At 41.4% G+C, this 23,220-nt stretch overlaps 1 protein-coding gene across 1 annotated transcript in view; it reads right to left on the bottom strand.

Annotated features, from left to right (window-relative positions):
• Positions 1 to 23,220, bottom strand: part of SLC25A13 (solute carrier family 25 member 13) — a 92,043-nt gene that overhangs the window by 16,696 nt on the left and 52,127 nt on the right. Inside the window, exons 8-14 of the mRNA XM_075211775.1 lie at positions 22,980 to 23,073; positions 22,780 to 22,864; positions 19,114 to 19,201; positions 18,498 to 18,656; positions 11,696 to 11,748; positions 10,937 to 11,017; positions 3,884 to 4,024 (exon numbers count right to left, since the gene is read on the bottom strand). Of these exons, the coding sequence (XP_075067876.1) occupies positions 3,884 to 4,024; positions 10,937 to 11,017; positions 11,696 to 11,748; positions 18,498 to 18,656; positions 19,114 to 19,201; positions 22,780 to 22,864; positions 22,980 to 23,073 (701 nt within the window). The remainder of the gene's footprint in view (positions 1 to 3,883; positions 4,025 to 10,936; positions 11,018 to 11,695; positions 11,749 to 18,497; positions 18,657 to 19,113; positions 19,202 to 22,779; positions 22,865 to 22,979; positions 23,074 to 23,220) is intronic.

The raw sequence follows: 23,220 nt of genomic DNA, 5'->3' as shown, positions 1-23,220 counted from the left end.
TTTTTTTTTCTTTTGTTAATGCAAAATATTCTTTAAGTGCAGCTGCAGCAATACTCATAACTGCTAAACCTATCACTTCATTCACTAGTGACATCACTGAGACACTTCTCTCTACACAGACTCAGTACAACTACTACATGGCAATCAAATAACCATTAAACAATCAGACATGCGTCTTATTTTCAGTGGCACGCTGCCACTGGTATCTTAATCACAGGGAAATGAAGCCATGCCCAGGGTGACTGGTACATGAAATACAAATAACATATTTTAGATGCCAATATTTGAATGGACTATTACTTAGAATCAAGGTACATTTCATCCCGTGAATTGCCAATCTGAATCATTAAAGTGATATTACATTGGAAGACTGACGATTGAAAGATACACATACGCTTAGTAATATGTATGGTTTTTTTTTTTTCAAAGGATCCTATTTCCATATATTTCATTGCACTTTAAATAAAAACATAATAAAATAGTCCCTTTAGCAAGAATAAGCTTAAAAATGACTTTTTCCCTGTTTAATAAGAAGTACCTGTACCGTTAAACCCAATGTATTCATATTATAGCCATTTGTCTGGCTCTGGGCGTTCCGCTGGAGGTACAGACAATATTAATACACTTATTCTCCGCCCGTGTTTGAATCACGCCATGACCTGAATACCTTTCATTCTGTCTGAAGTAGAGAATTATTATATCCCAGCCCATTAAGACAAAACGATTTATTTTCCTCGGTACAAATTGTATGCGCAGTAACACAAATAGGGAAAAAAAATCAACAAAAGACGTTTACAGCCCTATGCCTAAAATTACCAATAAAACGTAGACAAATGAAACATAGCTCCTGTGTAATTCCCCATGTCAGGTAGCAGCTATTGTGTTTCTATGAATACAGTCTTTACCTGGAAAGAACTAAAGATTCTGGAAATGGAAGTGACAAACGCCATTATCAAACGTTAATTAGAATGTTGTGTAAATAAACGGTAATGTGCTACTCTGCATATTTTAACCCTTGCCGATCTGGAGCTTCCAAGCACACACAAAAAAAATCAAAAAAAAAAATCGCATACCTGTCTAATTTAGGGAGCTAGGTGGAGAGTGTAACATGGGATGAAGGCTGTACACCCACCGGGATACAGTACTGATGTTTACATGCTAATTCTTGCATCTTCCAGCCCAACCTACAAGTTAGGCTCTAAACAGCCATTTCTACAACAAGGGGAGAAGCAATTACACTGACAAAGGCTCCTCTGTGTTGGGTTGGGCTGAAGGAGCCAGCAGGTCTGGGAGACTCTGGCTTAGCCCAGTCTCCTGCAGTCAATGCACATTGTCTCGTGTAGGGGGGAAAAATGCCAGACTGGGGATAAGGGGGGGGGGGGGGGGGGACCTTCTACTACAGCAGACAGAGGTGCACCTTGTCTGGGAGGGTTATTTAATGCTCCTGGCACCTGTATAGGGTCCCACCCCTCTAAAAGATTTTTTTTCTTGTACCTTACAGGTTTAGGAATGATTTGGCATCTGTAATTGTTACTTGGAGTCAATGGTTGTAAACAATAGGCAGAGAGTCAGTTTTTTTTAATTCGCTAATTTTATTCCCCCTCCTACTTTATCAACTCATTAACCCGTGTTTTACCTGGAAGGTGAGCAAGCAGTAGCGAGGGATGACCTGGGGCTTGGAACTGCACAGTGCATTGGCAAAAGTCCTTTAAATTACCAAGAAATCCAAATCCTGACACAAATAAATATATGTTTTTTTTATGCATTATAACAGTTTTTCATTGCCTTAGATGTCAGGGTAGCACTGTTAACCCAGAAACTAAATCAGATGTTGCTCACTGCACACTGTCATAATTATATAACTATCCTCCCAGGTGACTGAACTACCCTGTTAGCAGCAATTCTGTGTAACTACCCATAGCACAAGTTATGGTAAAGAAATCCCACCATTGTAGAGTTGTCATTACTCCCTGTATATCTGCATGGTTACAGCTACTTTAATGGCTTTATTACCATATTTAACAGGTTTTACCAAACACCCCCGACGTGAACCAGGATCAGTGCAGGACGCAAACCTGGAACATACAATTACCTAGAGGTCCTCACTGACTGTTACTGGTTAAACAGGAGGCGGCTCCGTACAAATAGATTCCACTTTAGCAGGAAGTGATCTCCCAATAACTTCAGAGTAAAGATTCTATTAGGACCATCAACCAAAAATACAGGCGACAGCCAGGAAAACATTTTACTTCACTAGAAAGGCTACGAACACTCCCAAAACCTTGATGTAGGTACACTCTCAATGGGTTTTGCCCTTAATGAGTTTAATAATTGTGTGATTTATTTATTTTAAGTGTATCCAATAAGGTTCAATATTTTACTAATACACCAATCCCGTCTTTCCAGTGGACGGTCCAACAGGACTAGTTTTCCTTGAAGCTTCTGTCTGGATTAGATTTGGGTAATAATGGGAATCAGTCTCTTTTTGTGGTGGTGATGACATGAGGAGGTATCACAAGGTTATAGAACGCTGTGTAAAGTCATTGTCAGGGCTGTAGAAATTCACAATGATCAAAATGTTGCGATTTATACTCATATTTAAGACACACAGGATAGGACGAGTGCATTTATACAGGTCACAGAAGAGAATATTATGTAATATTTGCAATATTGTACAGTACAGGGGCGCACGGAGGATTGTCGGGGGGGGGGGGTGCATTGTTTCGTATAATATGCAAGATTTTTGTAACATGAAATGACGACATCCGAATCTCATTATATATGTGTACAATATATATATATATATATATATATATATATATATATATATATATATATATATATATATATATATACACACGTATATACATATATATACACGTATATACATATATATACACACACACACACATATACACACACACACACATATACACACATGTATGTATATATATATATATATATATATATATATATATATATATATATATATATATATATATATATATATATAATTGCACACACACCAGCTGCTCATCTGTTGTCAGTGTATTCTCCTATCTAACATTTATACGATCCTGCAGTTTATCACTACATGATACTATGTCACACTTTTTGTAAGTATCACTGTAACTTAGACAGCAGCTATCTCACATTCATCCTAGTGGATGACAAGGCACCAGAAACGCCACTGATGAGGGTGCATCCAGTACGTCAGGCCCCTGGTGTGTGTCTGGACACTTTATACACCATGTAGAACAATGCAGACTGTTCCTTCAGGACACACGTGCATGAATCCAGCCAACAATTCCCATAAGGAAACACAAGGGGGCTTTACTGTACTTCACCTGAGTATTCCTTGTGTGTTCAGTTCAGGTAAACGGGAAAATGTGATATCTGTCTACAGAGGAAAATACAAAAACCTTCCCGGCAAACTGTGACATTCACTGTAGATCGGTCTTCTAAACAAGCCAAAATTGTGACTGTATTACATGGGTGAGTGGTCTATAAGCGATCTTACAGCCCATTAGGGATTACAGAAAGGGCTGGGGTCTTACCCGGGGACTTCACCCAGATCAGTCATGTTTATCATGAACTTTCTGCGGTTATTCTTCTACATTGTACAGTTCATGATGCACCTGTTTAGTTTACCTGTGTAATATTAGCATCACTGTGTTTATATGTAAGTGTAAGTACAAAGGAAGACCAGAAAATATTCATCTCTCGCTGTGAAACTGGTACAAGGAGACATCATATTTTTAAATTCCAGAGACCTTTTTTGTTTAAATCTCTATATCTATTTTAATAGCAGTGAAAAGAATTCAGACTTTCACACAAAGTGTCTGATCACCATTTGCCATCACCCCCGTCCTCTACACGTTACCTTGTACAGTCCGAAGAAGCCCAGATCTCGCAGCACGGTCAGCGCGCTGACGCGGGGCCCGGTGGTAATCTCTCCTGCCACCTGCAGCCGAATCTTCACAATCTCCAGCGGATTGGTGAAAATCACCTGCGAGCCGCCAGCCTGAAACACACGACGCAACGTTATCACTGACCGGAATGAACACGCTGTACCTACATTCATTTCATTTATTCAAAATATATATATTAAAATTAATAGACCCCTATACAAATTGTACTGCACAGTGACATAGAACACGGCAACCTGTCTGACAGTCATCTGCTACAGTTTAGAAAACGAAAGCAGCGAAGACCATTGTCTGGGAACATTCCGAGCCTAATCTGATCATCTGCGCACCTCAGGCTGAAAGTATTGTTTAAAATTAAAGACTATCAAGGGGTTCTACTCACCTTTAGCTAAGTTTAATTTATTGGCTTCTATACAATATCCCAAAACTTTTAATGCTACCCTGAACAGCTGCCCATCAAATGAACTGGAGAACAATAAAATCTCCCCCCCCATATTAAATATTTTGCACTGACACATTAGATTACAATATACATTTCCACTTGCAAGCTGTTTGAAGAAACATTATACAAAATAATAATAAAAAAAAAAAAAAAAGCAAACAAAACAAACCTATTTTGGAGACCATATATTTTGTCTTGCAAAGTCTAACGTCTGATTTGCGATGTTAAGGACTTGCCCGATAGCTGCAAGCAAACATTTGTCCACTAGGGGCTCTGTCTCCCATACATGGAGCATTCTTTCTGCATAATCAATATAGCAGCTCTGACTTAAATAAACACAGATAGGGATGGAAATAGGTCTCATGTGCATCCAGAGTAAGGTTTTAATAAACAGCAAGTAAAAAAATAACTTAAAGCAAAATTGTCATTTGATGAACAAAAATTCAATGAATGCTACAATAACATCATTACTGAAGCAGCGTATTGTATCTTTACAGCTGAAACAACACATATCACATCCACAATATAATATGGACAGGCTTGTTTAATTGACAAATATGCAGTAACACAAACCAATCAGATCTCAGCTTTGATCAGCCCGGGGTGAGTTTTACAGTCAAGAAATCAGATATCCGATTGGTTGATGTGGTTAGAATACAGATCCTTGCTAGTGTTAACTTTTTAAAAAACATTTTTTAGAAATACTTTCAAGTGCAAAACAAAATCATTTGATATATGCATGGATACAAAAACGTAACTTGAAAACACTTTCAGGTCTTTGAAAGCGGAAAAATTTTAAATAAAAAAAAAGGTGTTGAAAATTTGATGGGTGGAGAGGAATTAAACGCAGGGAGAAATTGGTAGTTGGAAAACTTCACAAGTTTTGACCAGTGTTGCCATGTTCAAAAAAAAAAACCAACAAAAAAACAACAACTAAGCAGCGTTTCATCTTCATGTGTGTGTGGCAGGAACGCTTAGATGTTCAGCCAAGTTACAGAACAAGTCACTTCACTGACATTACAAAGGCAACGTAGCGATCCTGTCAGATGTGGATCCCTCACCCCCTCCTCCCTAGGTAACAGCGTCCGTTGTATACGGCTAGTTTGGCGGTTACCACGGTCGTTTAGATGAACTTGGTGAAAGAGGTTCTTTAAGGAGAATCCTGACTTATCTCCATCAGAAAATGTAGCATTTAAGAATGTGAGGCAAAATCACCAACACTTGCACGGAATATAGAATGAAAACAAAGAGAAGACTGAAACATTTTTTTCTGTGTGTAAAAAAATTACAACACAGCCCAAGTTAAAAGGGGAACCCCTATAGCGGAGGCAGCCATTTTCTGGGCTAAACCAATTATTTTCATTGTTTATTTGTAAAGCACCAGAAGACTCTGCAGCCCTGGAGAGCCTATATAACAATACATACATAAAAACCGAACAAGTGACAGCTTAGAGCAAGGTCTGGTCAACCTGTGCCTCTCCAGGTGTAGTGAAACTACAAGTCCCAGACTATCTACTGGCAAAGCATGCTGGGTCACAGAGGAGAGAGCCACAGATTGGCCAGGGCTGGCTTAGCGTCTACAAATTCCTAAGGAAATTAGTGGCGACACTGTGGGATGAAAAACACAAACTATTAATTTTAGATGTAGATTAAATAAGAATTATTTTTTATTTTACTTTAACAATTATATATATATATATATATATATTTATTTATTTCTTAAGGGATTCAATTTCTTGGTCACATTGCATTACAAATACTGCTCACACTAGCAACGCTAGCATTATAAATTTGTGTACCTTTCCCTTCCTATTTTACTTAGTGTGTTGTGACAATTTTAAATTGGGTGGAAAATGTGACTTACAAATCCAGGGATAGTGTTTCTAATGCCCTTTCTAGTGTATGTGAAACCTTTGTGTCTCAGATTACAGGTGTTGTAATGGTGTGTGTGTGTTTTTGTGTTTCATCTTGTACTAAAAGTAAAAACTGTATTATTCATGTGCAAACATTAAATAGAATACCAAAATTACTTTCTTTTTTTTTTGTTATATAAACAAAATAATTTGCAATATTCCATTTTATACAAAAACCTAAACACACGTAACATAAAGAAGCAGATACATTTATCAGGACAGATTTTCTTTTATGAGTCTTACAACCACAATGGGAATGAAATTTTAATGTTCTAAAATGTATAGTAACATTCCATGCCCCATAATGCACCAGTAAAATATAAGCAGGAGAGGACTACATTCCACTGATTTAAGGCTCAGCTGTAGTAATGTATTTCTACATGTAGTTGAAATAATGTAATCATAGGGAGGTCAGAGCTTGGAGCGTGAAGCCTTTCAGCGATAAAAGGTTAAAGTGCGCACGATAATGACAGATCTCGCTGGAGTTATCCCGCAGAGAGGTTTCTGCAACACTTAATGCTGGAAAGAGCACGAACCTGCTCATTTCTTTCCCGTCTAAGAATGAATCCGTCTTCCAGGGAGATATAGAAATTTAAATATGTTCAAGTACAAATCTCATTAAACGTAGCTGAGAATCTTGGTGTTGCTTTGCCTGCTGGCGTACTGAGCCGAGGACTGCGTCTTGAGAGTCTCAATAATATTTCATTAACATGGGTCAACCTAAAGTCCTACGCAGTGGGTCAAAACAAGTCTACTTTCTGGCCTTCTAAGTTACACTTTTACCAAATTAAATATAATTTGGCGGCTAATGAGGATATCTCTCTCCCCGCCGTTCAAACCTCTGGTCTCCCTCCTTAACGCTGACCTCTTGTTTGTATGTTCGACAAAGGCCCAACACATTTACCGCGTCTATTTAATGCAATAAAAAGCGGCTGAGAAGCTGTTAGCTGAACCAGGGTCACAGAGCTCACGGGTTCTACATTTTTTAAAAGGGGAATCAAATTTACAAACAGAAAAACGGCACAATAGAGAAGTGGACAAAATTAGCCATGCGTACTAATTCCCAGTAATTACGATGCAAGGTGAACTCCCTAAGGACACAGAAGTCAGCGAATGGCGACGCTTGACTGGAAAGCAAAGTGGAGCGGATCGAATGACACGGACCCAAGAAGAGCTTTTGGAATTTCAGCAGTGGGCACAAAGGTTTGTTAAGTGGCATAATACCAATCAGAGGACAACGCCGCATGACAACTAAAGCGCTCAATAAATGCCTTCTTGTTTACACTGTATTTAAGGTGATCACAATAGAACCGTATTTCTTAATCAAGTAAATGGAAAAAATAAAAGTGTGTAAATGACACGTTTAAAGCTTGAGCTGTATCACACTCAAGGAAGGATGTTCTGACAATCACTGCCCGCGGCCCAGACCCAAGTGGGAACGGCGAGGCTTCCCCGGCGACAGGCAACGGTCCCCACTATATGTAGCAGGATTGTTAGGACTCCCGGCATAAAGCAGTTCACAGGCAGTCAGACAAGCACCGTGCTGCCCACTGTAACTTGGAGGGAGAACGAGAAATTACCAGGGACGGGAAGATAGGAAATGGATTACAGATTATTGAGGAAAGGAATTACAGTCAATGTGTCCGCTATAGGGGAAGGTGAGGCTGGAAAATGAATTACAGAGTTGGGGGGGGGGGGGGGGTGTATATCGTGACACAGTCCTGACTGCAGGCAGAGCTGGATGGCATGTGCCCAGGGGTTGGCATGAAGTGGTGAGCCGCACGGTGGCTTAGTGGTTAGCACTTCTGTCTCACAGCACTGGGGTCATGAGTTCAATTCCCGACCATGGTCTTATCTGTGTGGAGTTTGTATGTTCTCCCCGTGTTTGCGTGGGTTTCCTCCAGGTGCTCCGGTTTCGTCCCACACTCCAAAAACATACTGGTAGGTTAATTGGCGGCTATCAAAATTGACCTTAGTCTCTCTCGGTCTGTGTGTGTGTATGCATGTTAGGGAATGTAGACCGTAAGCACCAATGTGACAGGGACTGATGTGAGCGAGTTCTCTGTACAGCGCTGCAGAATCAGTGGCGCTATATAAATAAATGGTGATGATGATGAAGGGAATGCAGTAAGGCGGCAGGAGGTGAACATGCAAAAATAAACTACTAGTCAAGGTCCATCCAGACTGGCCAAGACCTCCCCCCGTCACCCCCCCCCCTACACCTCACTATTTGTCCTGTATGAAGTAAGCCTAGGAGTTCATGCGCAGAACGATTAGAGGCAAAAGGCGCAAACAAAAGGGACATATATGAGAAGTGCCGGGTATTGGTGTTTGTCCCAAAGATCTGTGGCCCATCTGTAGCGCCAAAACAGCAACAGGTGACCTCCGCCCGCGCTAAGGAGACAACGCCTACTGGAGTCATTTCAAGTCCGTGATGTCTGTGTGTCACCACTTCTAAACTGCTCTTGGTGTACAGACCGTACTGCTCAGAGCATGGAATGGGCACGTCCCCCCTTCATGTGCCGAGAACAACCCTCCGTTCCTTAAACTGGAGTCCTGCAAGTACCTGCTTCCATCGCACATGGCACAGGAGCTATTTACATAAGGACTTTAGAGACATTAATTATTCTACTGGTGAACACAATCGCTTTTAGCTGAAATTTTTATTTTTTTATTTGTAGTCATTGATGTCTGTAGTGGTTTCTTTTTCTATTTTTGAAAGAATCAAAGTCCCGACTGTATCACTGGCTGCAATAAGTGTCCCTGTACATAGTACCAAACATCATTAAATAAAACATTTACATATTTGATAACATGTTAAATGACCCAACAATCGGAGACCCCCCCCACACCCCCCCCCCCACCCCACCCACCACTAACCAAGCTGGAAGAGGCGGCGGCGGTTTGGCCGATAACATAAGATAGTTAATAGCTGCCCGTTTGGAATAACAGAGTAATCACTGTTCTATTAAATGAAATTACACATTTACGTTCAGAATTATTAAAAGGAAAAAGAAAAAAGTTTCCAGCCGGCGGCCATACACTGTAGCCTATGAAGTAAAACATTAGGTAGAAGTAGTGAAATATTAACCCATTGCTTGTTGACTGTGTCCATTGTCCAGTAATTGCAGTAGATCAGATAGAGAGGTACAAACAAAGTACCTTATGTCACAGCAGAAACGTTTTATTGCATTTTTGCTTTAAAGTTCTAAATAAAAAGGCAGAATAATCAAAGGCTGGTGGGTTTTTTGCCCCCCTTATCCTCCTGCTTCCAGCAACGCTCACAGGTTTACAGAACAAGGGACACTACCTGGAATTTAGGGACAGGTCAGTGATCAAAAGAAGCAGCCAGACAGTAGCCAAATCTGCACATGACATCTCCCGAGAACAAACAGAGGACAGGCAGAACCTCTACCACTGGTGCCCCACAGATCGCCCCCTACTGGCGGCTAGTCTTGTCCTTGCCGCCAGACGCAATACAGCTTTCATAAGGGAAAAAAACTACGTCTGAGGTCAAACATGACTGATCAGAGAGAGGGAGCTCATTACAACCTTCCTTGCAGAATGAAGAGCATTGATCTTTCAAAATGGGGGGGGGGGCCTGGTCTGTGCGAGCAGAGTTTATTACTAAGTGTACAGTTTAAGCATCACACTTTCAGCTTCCCGATGCTTTGTCTTTGCAGAATATTGAATTAATCCAGCAATAAATACAGTAGATCCACAAACAGCGGTGAACACTCGTGAGTGCACAAAACTCTAAACCACAATATAGATGTGAGGCTTTTGGGCATTACCCATCTGCCTTTACACAGTGGAGGCAGCCATCTTGCCAGGCATCCCTAGTTATATTACCAGTGAACCAATCGTCTGCACTCTTCATGAACAATTGTATAGCCAACAACATGGCCGCCACGCTGCAGAGAGGACCGATGAGCAATGAGAACACCAAAACAGTTAAAATAATTGCAAACTTTCAAGTCTCCAACATATTAGATGTTTTTGTGAGTTTTTATACACATTGCACATTTTTATTGATGTATTTTTTTATTCCACTACACAAGGTTTTGCTCGTTCCTAAACTAGAGGCCAACACAGCACAACAGGATCGGCAGGGAATGGGTTTACACAAATATATTAACAATTCTTCAATCAACATCATTTTAACCATCTAACAAGGCCATAAAATTATCTACAACTCAGAGATTGAAAACCAAATTTTAACGTTTATATGCACCAAGATCCTTTCTTTCCTTAGTTATAAAGAGGTAAATAATATTTAAAATCGAGCTTACTTCAGAAGGGCAATTTTTTAGTGGATAAAGGAGCTATAATTAAGAAACTAACCGGAATTAATTTTTATTATACACATATAAACGTGGCAACAGACGCGGTTACTCTGCTGCTTGAAAGCGAGTGAGTAACCGTGGCCAAATTAAACGTAATTTGACAGTTCAGCGCTTAGGCTGGCGGAACGGAGGCCCGTTCGTGCGATCCGTTCTCTTCTGTTCACATTTTCCATCATGTCTGATAACAATTGAATGGACTTAATAGTCAAATTTACTCGACCTACCTACAACAATGCAGCATATCTGACCAGTATATCACATGCTTAAAACCAACACTCCAACAAAGGAAATAAATAAACGACTTACACATCCACCCGCCAGGATCTCAGCTGCTAACGCAATGGAACCATCCTTCACTGTGAATTTATCACGGACAAAATCATTCACCTGAAACACAAACACAACTGTGTGTTAGTACATTGACAGCAAAACACAGAGCCACAGACCACATTCATAGCGCTGAGACAGCGGATGGCAGCACGGTGGTTAGTATTGTCGCCTCGCAGCACCAAGGCCCTGGGTTCGGCTCCCAGCAGGGCTTTGTATGCGTTTCCTCAGGGTGCTCTGGTTTCCTCACACATTGTAATTGTTTTGGAAACCACCTAACTAATTAAGCGATAGAACAGAGTAATAATAGCCCTGACATTACATAGTAATCCTAGCGCTTTGCTCCTGCACTTGGTGAAATAGTTTATGTCACATGTACATAATATAAGGAGCTGAATTCAACACTATGGAGCACTGTGTTGAGCAAAACTGACATCGAGGCTAATCAGAAGTTTCTTTGGCACCAAAAAAATATAAAATAAATTATTTTAGAAAATGTTTGTCAAACGCCTTAATACTGGGTGGCGATGTCATTCATTGGTTACAGGCAAGTGTCCGTCTTCTTAGGTTTTAAACCATTTTTGGATGAGAGTGACCAAAATTGCTACACAATTTTGCAAAGCAAAACCACGCTGTGATAGCCGGCAGGGTTCATAATCAAACCATATTTCATACGTCTTCATTCATGCAAGTGGATTACGATAGGGTTCGAGATTTAAGTATGAATATTTTACTTACGGTTAATTTAATAGCTTTTTCTGGCGCAACTCCCAGCAGCTGAGGCAGGAGACCTGCAAGAGACAGATCACGTTTCAGTTCATCCCCTGGCAAAACTCATGGACTTAAGTGACAAGAAACTGATCAGCGAATTAGAATATCCTTATAATCTATACCTTATAATCTATACCTTCTAACACCAAAAATGTATTTTTACAATTCAAAAATTAATTACATATATTGATACTAGGTGATCGAGAGGGAATAAAGTTTATTTAAAAGCATTTTTATTTATTAAACATTTGGGGTAGACCACACCAGTTCCTAGACACTTTTCTCTTTTTTGAAAATGGAATTCTGTGATCAAACCCTTGTAGCTCCTCTCACTATCCAACGTGTGTCAGTGGACTCCCGAGGTGTCTATACGGATGGGCAATCTGAAACACTTTGGAGGCCCCATAGGCGCCCCTCTAACCTTCAAAAGGGCCACACATAACCCTTAATCCAAGTAATAAGTCAAGATACATAGAAAGTTTCAGCCATCTTTAATAACACATCAGCAACCTGTTGCACTTGCCTGGGGAGTAGTTACCTTTTAAAGCTATATGCAGGTAAGGCTCAACCCAGTTAAAAGTACAGCGCTGATCATGTTAAAACTCTGACTGAATTCATGTTTATACTTCGCGTAGGACTGGGTGACGTGAGTTGGTCACCGTAACATGTATTACACTAACATTGGGGCAGCACAGTGGCTCAGTGGTTAGCACTTGTGCTTCGCAGCACTGGGGTCATGAGTTCGATTCCCGACCACGGCCTTATCTGTGTGGAGTTTGTATGTTCTCCCTGTGTTTGCGTGGGTTTCCTCCGGGTGCTCCGGTTTCCTCCCCACACTCCAAAAAACATACTGGTAGGTTAATTAGCTGCTATAAAAAATTGACCCTAGTCTCTACCTCTCTGTCTGTATGTCTATGTGTGTGTGAGTGTGTGTCTATATTAGGGAATTTAGACTGTAAGCTCCAATGGGGCAGGGATTGATGTGAAGGAGTTCTCTGTACAGCGCTGCGGAATTAGTGGCGCTATATAAATGAATGATGATGATGATAACATTCCCTGTTTGTAATACAGAGTGCAGCTTGAAGTAGATAGAACAGCATAAATAATGTCATTTCACTTTGAGAGTGTTCCGTTATTGTTACAATGTGATCATTTTATAACACCACTATGTGTTCTAGAAGTAACAGGTTCTGCTACAACAGTGCACTGTGGGAAGTGGGAGGGGCTCTGCAGCTTACCAAATAATGGCACTTGGGTTGTGCCCATAATTGCAAGTGACATACCTTCATACATACAGGTCATTTTAAACACGCTACTGCTGGCATGAGAGAGGACAGATATGACGTGCTGTCTTATTATATCCGGTCTGCTGTTATGGTCAATATGATTGTTTCTAAGCACCTGGCATGTAGCGTCTTGGTTTTCTTCAGAGCGTCACCTTTCGCCCCACATGAAATCATTAACGGACGATGCTTGTTTCCCCATAATTGAAATTCTTGATGCAATCCAAAACGTACGAATAGGTTTTGTCATTTGGCAACCTAAGATGCACAAATGTCCCTTTATATTCAGAAGCTGCACTCCTGAGAATGCAGCCTATCAATGATCACCAATAACACTTACTCCAAGCGATCAATGATTCGGAGGACTTAACTCAGGTCAGAAAAATAGCTGCTCGTGCGTCTCATCTAAGCTGCATGGTCAGGAAGACTGGTCAACTGGTTTATTTTAGAAGCAAGTTACCACCGTCTCTTCTCTGCTACTTCCCAATCTGCGGCATCACTGCATGGTCACTGAACACTTCACCTACAGTGATATCACGCTGCTCCAAGAGCAAAATACTAAAAAATTCAGCACAGATCATTAGATTTAGGCCAAGTACCATGTGTACAGCATACTGACCCAGGCGATCTTACCAAAACTTCCATAAGCTTTTTCCATGAAGCCCATACTGGGAATGAAGCCCAATTTCCACAGCCCACTCCCTCCTAGGTCACACAACTATCCCGCGGTTGTCTGGATCATGACCGAGAACTAGAGGGAAAGATCTCCGTCCCAGTAACGAGAGCAGCTTAGAAGAGTGGTTTGTGAATAAGCTTTTCTCCATGAATGAACTGCTGATTATGTCTCCAATAAAGTCCTTTTTTTATAACTATGTAATAACAGTGACATCTTTTATTGTTGTTGAAAAAATAAAAAAACAACCATAAACCACTGATATTCGCCAGCAAATGCTAGATCAATGAGTTTGTTTCTTAGAAGAACCTCAGCCACAAATAAGTTTAGCCAGTTGTGTCTCTATCCCATCTATCAGACCAGCAGGGACCCGGCATCTTGGATCACTCAATACTCCCACGCACCAGTAACTGTGAAAGCGCTACGAGACACTGAACCCCAGAGCTCTGCCGCTAATTTGGGGGAACAGGGTACTACCAGGCAAAACGTATCCTTAAAGGATATATGCCCCCCCCTGCAGAGATCAGCCTTTCTGGCAGCGTTGCAATTGTTTCTCTCACCTGACACTCAGCTGGACAGCCAATCAAAATGTATAAAAGGAGATAAAACAGCAGCCAACACCATTGATATAAATGTGAACAAAGGACGGCTTAGTAAAGAAGGAATCAAAAATAATAAATATGACCTCATTGAATTATTATTTGCAAAAGACAATCTGCTACACAAACCCTGCTGTTCTATTAAAACTTGACGCATAAATCTGATTTTTTAGAATTCCTGTGTAATACCTCCTGAACAAGGCATCTCCCAGCTATGGGAGTACCCCACTTTCATTCAGCAAGCGAAGCTTTACAGAATGACCATGAGTCTAAGAGAACGTCCCTATAATAATAGTAACACAGGTAATCATCTGGGCCTCCCTAGACTGGAACGTGTGTGAGTTCTCTCGCTCGCTCTGCTGAAGTCAATGCACCAGGGGTGCTAATCCCCTTGGAGCTGGGGAAGAGAACCACACACAAGGCATTAATGCTGCTATAACCTCCCAGTTGCAGAAAAGGCCGCTCTGAAACACTGTGAGCAGAATATCTTGCCCCCTTGCAGGTATTCCACCATTACAGACTCGCTACTCTTATCTGTACTCGTTTTATCTTGCCGAGACCTGGGCAAACTGCGCCCCAAAATAGCTCAAAGCAAGAAACTCATATTCCTCCCGCAGATCTCACAACGCAGCGTCTGTAATTACAACTAATAAGAAAAGAGGTAGAGATTACAGCACCGCTGCTGAACCTCCCCGAGACCATTTTTGGTTTTAAACTCAGGAAACAAGAAGCTGAAATATTTAGCAAAGGAAATCCCATCATTTTCATAATCCGGGACACTTTGGCAAGGAGTCTAAATTATGAATATCTGAGACGTTTAGGGGGTGTGGATAGAATGGAAAGGACATAAATCAGTGGAATAGAGAACACATAACACCCCGTCTGATGTCATTTCCTTTTTACACTTTAATGTTTATTTTCATGTGTATTAAGATTTCTATTTATTTTTCATTACAGCATTTTTTATGGCATTTTTCATCGATTTGCTTTTTTTTTTTTTACTTTATGGGCCCATTACGAATACAGCCTGTGCAGAAGTATTTTTCTTGCATTTGTGGGGTTATTGTAAAGGGAATATTTACAGCCTCAGGCAATTTTAATTTGGTTACTGGGTGGAGGATCCCAGATTTGTCCTGGACGTGTTATGTAGCGTCTTGTACCATTAGACAGGATTAAAGTTGACATAAATGTGGGTGACCGCAAATTACCGGCCAGATCACCATCTGGCTCCATCTCGTATTTTCATTTGCTTAAAATCAGATTCCTTTGCTTGTTGTTCGCTCTTTTCTATGCGGTTTCCTCTTGTAACAAATAAAGAGTTTAAAAAAAAAAAAAAAAAAAATCATATTCCTTTATATGTCATACTGATACCAAGTTCTAGGGAACATTAAAAAGCTTATTCCATCCATTGGCTTAATATAAATAACTGTTTAAACGGCCTGTTACGACATCAGAATGTGCCAATTATACAGTTTACTTCCTTTCGCCGCAGCTCTACCAATCACGCCGCAGCTCTACCAATCACGCCGCAGCTCTACCAATCACGCCGCAGCCGGGGACAGCAAGGAACTAAACTGGCAGAGCATACTCCCATCAAGGGGTGGTTACATCTGTGGTGGGCAACAAGTGGCCCTATTGCGGCACGCAGCCGTCCGAGCCTTCACCTGCGGCCCCCAGCTCCCTCCTTATTTATGCGTCATCCGTCCTGTTCTTAGCTTTATGCCCCATTGGCTCCAGCTCTTGTCCTCTGCTTTATGCCCCATCGAGCATAACCCACGGCTCCAGCTCCTATTTGAAAACTCTGAACAGCAGGTGAAACTCTGCGGGTCATAAAACAGAGATTAAGACTGAAGTAAAACTTATTTGCGTTGAGCTCCTCAGCACAGCGCAGGGGGGAAGGGGGTCACATAGCGACTTCTGCATCACACAACCTCCTCCTCAGCAGCACAAGGCGGGGGGGGGGGGGGGGTTCACATAGCGACTTCTGCATCACATGACCTCCTCAGCACAAAGCAGGGGTGGGGTCACATAGCGACTACTGCATCACATGACCCCCTCCTCAGCAGCACAATGTGGGGGGGGGGAGGGGGCTGTCACTCAGAGCGAGCAGCAGACCCAAAATCAGAGGAGCATGAGCATACAGTCTACAGCACATGGCTCCCTCCTTCCTCCTTGGACAGAGCATTGTGCGATTCATTAAAGGTGATCTGTAGGTGGCCCCGGTAGGCACCAGTGTGCCATAGTGTTGTTGTGTCTACTTCTGGCTCCACGTCCACATGTGAACAGACATGGTCTATAACGGGGCGTATTAACAAGAGCCGCAGGCTCACAGGTAGAAACCGCTCTGCAGAATTATACTGCTCTGATCCAGCCGTTCACCCAACTTTCACAAACTGTATCTCTTTCATGGATCAAATATTTTGCTTTAACTTATTACCAAGATTCAGAGTAATGTGCGGCCCTTTTGAAGGCCAGAGGGCAGCCTCTGAAGTTGTCAGGTTGCCCATCGCTGGCTTAAATTCTACAAGTGGGGACGTTTATAAAAAAATAAAAATAAAATCTGTATTTATCCCTGTGGGCAGCTATTGCAGTCTACGTTCTCTTATATAGAGATATATGTGTTTGATTAAAAACAACAGGACCGCGTGTTATAGGAACAATGCATTCTGGATAGTAGACGTTACTTTTCAGAGAGCACTCAGCCGCTTCATTGTTATAGGATACCTGATGTCTGTATAATTTACAGTATCCAGGATCGTTCCACCCGTATCCCAGATTCAGGATCAAACTGTGCAGAGCAAGTGGCTCACGTGGCAGGTTAAACAATAGTGTAAATTCCTACAGAAGAAGATCTGTGATTCACCAAAGAGTGAGGTGGTCCTGTAACTAACAGTATAATAGGACAGAGGCTCTGATAGGACAATCTTAGATAAGAGTCAGGAACTACTAGATGCAAATAAGGAAACAGATTAAAGGATCTAGAAGACGTTTCAGCACCAATATAAGTAGTCAGTCTGTAGTACATCAATATCCTCTCAATGGTCTCAGGATTCTGCAAATACTTATTAAATAAAGAAGGTGGTCGAACCCTTTATTAATTACCAGACCGGTGTCACAATCTGGATCCTCCACTGTTACCCATTTTCAGCTGAGGGAATGTGCTGTATGGCAGTGAGGGAGGTGTGTAAATAATACAACAGCCACACACTCGGGTGATGTCTGACAGGAGGAGAAACTGCTGAAGATTATATAGCGCCACTGATTCCACAGCGCTGTACAGAGAACTCATTCATATCAGTCCCAGTGGAGCTTACAGTCTAAATTCCCTAATATACACACACAGACAGACAGACACAGACAGACAGAGAGACTAGGGTCAATTTTGATAGCAGCCGATTGGAGTGTTGGAGGAAACCGGAGCACCTGGAGGAAACCCACGCAAACACGGGGAGAACATACAAACTCCACACAGATAAGGGCCATGGTCGGGAATTGAACTCATGACCCCAGTGCTGTGAGGAAGAAGTGCTAACCACTGAGTCACCGTGCTGGCCATAATCAATCAGGCAATAGTGGGGAGATCCCAGGGTGAGGACAGCATTCATACATGGCGGGTCATTAATAAAGTTTGGACAATGGTCTTAATTGCAATATAGACTACCCAGTGTGCATTACTGTTCTAAAATCAACAAAAAAAGCTTTATCTATAATGTTAATCATAATTAAACAGCTTTTACCTTGTAATATTTTCTTTGCATGTTTTGCCTAGCACAGGGTATTGTACAGACTGGACGCCTCTTCTACAGCTCAGTCAACTTTTCTATCCTTTCTGGATCTGGCCACACCCCCAATGAGGTCACTATACAACCCCAATGATGTAACACATATCTTGTCAATAGCCCCCCCCCCCCCCCCCATCCCTAAAGCTGTTGCGCTATCAGAGGATTATCACACCCCAATAAGGTGTGCACAACAGCGCTGGTTAAGAAACATATGATGTGAAGTGAAGACAAACAACGGCACCTCTAATGAAAGGTGAGCTCTGCAAGCCATTAACCATCACAGAAACTTGGTAAAGCCCTATCACAAGAGTATGTCTATACATCTCTTAATATTTACATTAGACAAATACACAGGGAAAATATTTTCGAGCCCCCTTAATTTGTATCTGGGCAGCCAGGGCAAAATAGGAATTAAGGATCGGCAGGACTGACCTCTGTAGAGTCCAAAGAAGCCTTCGTACCGCAACACTTTCTTGAAACAATCGAAACTGTTCTTGTACATAAGTTCCCCTACAAATGAACCCGTAGATCTCTGGTTCTGCATTCGTGTTTTCACCAAATCAATGGGGTAAACCGCAGTGGCACCGACAGCTTTTTCGGGAAAAGGAGTAAAATAAATAAATAAATAAATATAAAATTAATAAAAAAAGACAAAAAAAAATAAATAAGAAAAAAGATAAAAAGTAATGAAACGGTTACAAGATACAATTATCTTAAGTGTACACGTTCCTATGGTTGCTTTCCTTTCATAAGCGTAACAGGTTACATTAAAGGCTTGTCAGAGACTTTATTAAAACAGATCAGCAAGTCGCTCCGCACTTATTAAACTTTATAAATTTGTTTTGAGCAGAACAAGCCATAGGTACAAGGTAGAACCCTCCAATATCCACGGAGCACAATGGAAGGTGCACAAAACGCTGACAGGACCGGTGACCCTTGAAGGGAAACTCTTGTGAGATTAGACAGGGAGACCATTGTGTCCGCAGACACTACGAAGGGGGGGAGTGATAATGAAGATAAAAAATGGCAACAGTCAACCGTGACTAACCTCCAGCGATTGAACCGAGAGCAAATCTGTAAGCCGACTCGGCCACTTGGACAAGGATAGTGCGAGACACTTCACCGGAGCCTTGATGCTTGAAAGAGAAGAACGACATGAGAGGCGGCCATTGTGAGCAGACACCTGCCATACTGCAGCACTAAGCTACACACACACACACACGTATCCATTATCTGGGGGACAGGCACTGCCTGAAAACTTTAATAACTTTTTTATAAAAAAATAAAATAAAACAAAAAAGTTTTGTTTTAAGTTTCTATAATGCATTTCCAAAATACAAAAAACACAAACATGCCATGTACACAGAGGCAATAAGTTGCACACGGGGGGAATCTGAGGATACATTTCCCGAAAAGTGGAAAAGCCCTTTTAAAGAAAAGCCCCTCCCACAATGATGTCAGCAAAATAGACAAGGAAAATATCACCATCAATCAACAGCATATGGTATTGTAAATTATTGTCAACATCCTTTCATTAAAATTAAGTTGCTCGTTTTCAATGTACGAACTGGGAAGACTGTTCTGCTTTGTATTCATTTACTGAACAGGTACCAAAACTAAACCCAAAAGTGTAGGTAAATCCAAAGCCAATGGACAGCCAGAGAAAGGTTTGACATCAGGAAAGTGATTAAAGTGAACGATCCACTGACTAATGCAGGACGAAGACCTAAAGCAGTCTGGATAACATGTGGCTTCTCCAGGTGTTGTAAAACTACATTTCCCAGCATGCTTTGCCACTTGATACCCAACTGATCACTGGCAAAGCATGCTGGGGAATGTAGTTTTACACACAGTGCCCAGGCCTGGCTTCCAGGGATTTTCCACCTTCAGATTAATTAAATTCAGTGTACTGTACATGCGTTTTTTCAACTTCGATGAAATACATTGCTTTTATTAAAACTATAATGAACGCAAAGCTTTCTCTCAGGGTTTTACTGAATATTGTGCATGAGCAGAGAAGCTGATGTAGCGCAGAACAACAAAAGCAGCACTGTAACAAGGCATAAGGAGACGCTGCTCCGTCACTGCATTCTGAGTGCAAGCTCTTACGTCCGGAAGCTGACACAACGTCTGTTCCAGCTCCTCCTGAAGAAGCAGCCTGCTGTATAGAGTCACCGGGTCAGTAGTCACGTTACAAGGAGCACAGAGCCCCACACTACACAGGACAGCCTGGGACAGAGGTCTGGCCTGAGGCCTACATGCCAAGCGTTGGCCTACATCAACCCTCTGTGGTCTCCAGCAGGCGTCTCCGCGCCGACTTGGACGGGACAGCTGTGGTTTTCGTTCTAGAAAGTGGATTTTGTAACAAAACACAAAACTAACAACTTCAAAGCAAATCTATATATGTAATAAACCTACACACAAAGGGAAACCATTGCGTCTACTTCAGTTACATCCGATTTAGCTCCTCTAATAAAACGTAGATGTTTATTTTATGTTCTCTTCAAATGCATAAACGATAAAGCCACTCTTAGTACATGGACTCGCTTGGGCCAAGCACAGTTGTACAAGAAAGTGGGGTCGATTGTCTTTGTAAAGGCAACGTTAGATCTGCTGGAGGAACAGGTGGAAATATGATATCTATAGTAAAAGGATATACACACACTGGTACTGAGGGCACCAGACCATCTCACAGCTGTGATAAATGTCACTTGCAGTGCGGTGCACCCAGTTAAATGCCACTCACAGACCAATGAAATAACGTTTTCTTTTTTTTATAATCTAGTATATAACAGGTCTTATAGCTAGCATGACAATATAAACAGTGTTCCCCAAATCCCTATGATAATTTACCCTATTCTCAAAAACATTTTGCATAGACATTTATCCAAACATGAATTTGGACAGCACGGTGGCTCAGTGGTTAGCACTTCTGCCTCACAGCACTGGGGCCATGAGTTTGATTCCCGACCATGGCCTTATCTATGAGGAGTTTGTATGTTCTCCCTGTGTTTGCGTGGGTTTCCTCCGGGTGCTCCGGTTTCCTCCCACACTCCAAAACAAAAACATACTGGTAGATTAACTGGCTGCTATTAAATTGCCCTTAGTCTCTCTTGGTCTGTGTGTGTAAATTAGGGGATTTAGATTGTAAGGTCCAATGGGGCAGGGACTGATGTGAGCGAGTTCTCTGTACAGCGCTGCGGAATAAGTGGCGCTATATAAATAGATGATGCTGATGAATTTATCAAAAAAAGATTTGCAAATTAGCTTCAAACACCCCTGTAAAAAACAAACAAATCCCCCCCCCCCCCCAGAAAAACAGGCTACATATTCACTATACAGAGAAAGCCCTTGACTTTGCTCTTCTTAGCAGTTCAAAGTGACTCAATTGTCCTTCTCTTTCAATTAATAGTTGGGACTTGTTTTTCATGAGATGAAAGAGTAAAAAAAATGTAAAATAAATAAAATCGGTGGCCCTCCGTGGCTTTTTGTGGCCATTACAATCCCAAACAACCTCCACAGCCTCTATTGAGGGACAATTGTTAATAGTATTCAGCCAATGAGCACAAATATTGGTAATCAATATGCCCTTTTCATGTACATACTTCCACAACTCTTCATTTACGAAAATATAATCATTTCATCAGCATAAAAGAAATTAAGCACAATAGTTAGGTTTCTTATTACTTTATTTTTCATTACCCATCCCCCATGAAGTGCATATGAAACGCACAAGCATCTAGAGCACTTTGGAATAAAAATACACGCGGTATTGTAGCAGGAGACCTCCCTAGATGCAATAAGGCTGCACTTAGGAAAATGTTTAAAATAAGGACTGTGTCCCTTTAATGGATGTAATTAAAGTGATGTATGTATAATTGCCAGGCTTTCAAATGAAAGACGTAGCCCTTGAAGATAATTGGGCTCAGTGAGAAATCTCTTCCTACGGAGCGGAGAGCTTTAAACACAGGCGTAGTGAGCGACACAGCGGTCTAATGACATGTATGAAACATGCATGAATCACCACGAGAACCTCTCTGCCAGGAGACAGGGAGTTAATATAGGGAGAGAGATGGAGCAGGAGTCCGGACATTATACAACAGTGGGCCGGGAAGCAGAGCCTGGGCCATTTGGCTATTATCCCCCAGCAGGTCTCTGGGCTATTCACAAACATAAAGATGGTCCACGGCCTTTTACATGCTGAATTAAGGACACGTACTTTGTGTAGAGAGAGTACTTGCTCCAAGATACAGAACTGATATTGTATATATTATAAACCGTATACTCTTTGTAATGAAATCTAGAGGAACTCCTGATTTAAATATTCAAATTTCTCTCTAAAAATTCCCATAAAAATGTAACAATCCCGAGATATAAAGGGCTAAACAAAAGATGCCGTTATTGTTGCAATATTATATTCATAGCACTAAGAAAACCAATCGCTAAATATACTTTGTACATTTCCTGTATGTAAACTGCTGAGCTTATTAAAAACATTTTAAATAGCAGAGTATTTCTGTGACCCATGGTCCATTTAATGCACGAATCCAACGTGTCGTGGGACAAGACGGATGTTTGGTTACACAAAGTGCCAGCAGTGACCCTGTGTGGCTGAACCAATGTTCCGGGGAAGGCAACCAATCAATTCTCTGTGTGCTAGTGACATCACTGCGTCATTCTGCAAATTCTATAATATGTATTTATTAGGTTTTACCTGTCTCTGTGCTTCAGCCAGATTGTAAGGCAAAGCTCCCTCTTCAAGAGGTGCAATTCTTTCAATATCCGCCATTGTCATTCGCCTGTTATTAAAACATGTGACATCAGTTATTTTATTCTGCAGTAGTGCTAGTACATAATTACGGGGGATTGTTTTAATTTGGATTTCAAAACAATGCCGTAAACATCTTTACTTACCCCCTTGGCTCGTATAAATCAGCTAATTGGAACAGTATGTCAACTTCCATGGGTGTAACTTGTCCAAATCTCTGAGCCGCCAGCACAAACTCCTCTGGTTAGGAGAGAGAGACGGGAAAGCAGAGATTAGCGGCTGGGAATCTCTGTAATTAGGTCAAACGCTGCATGGATAGGCAAACTCTGGACTGCCAGCAGATGTGGAACTACAAGTCCCAGAACGCCTCGCCAGCCAGCTGGAAAA

This window comes from Mixophyes fleayi, chromosome 5 (assembly GCF_038048845.1).
Source record: "Mixophyes fleayi isolate aMixFle1 chromosome 5, aMixFle1.hap1, whole genome shotgun sequence".
Taxonomy (NCBI): Eukaryota; Metazoa; Chordata; class Amphibia; order Anura; family Limnodynastidae; genus Mixophyes; species Mixophyes fleayi.
Note: the sequence above shows the minus strand (reverse complement) of the source record. Positions and strands in the feature narration are given on the sequence as shown.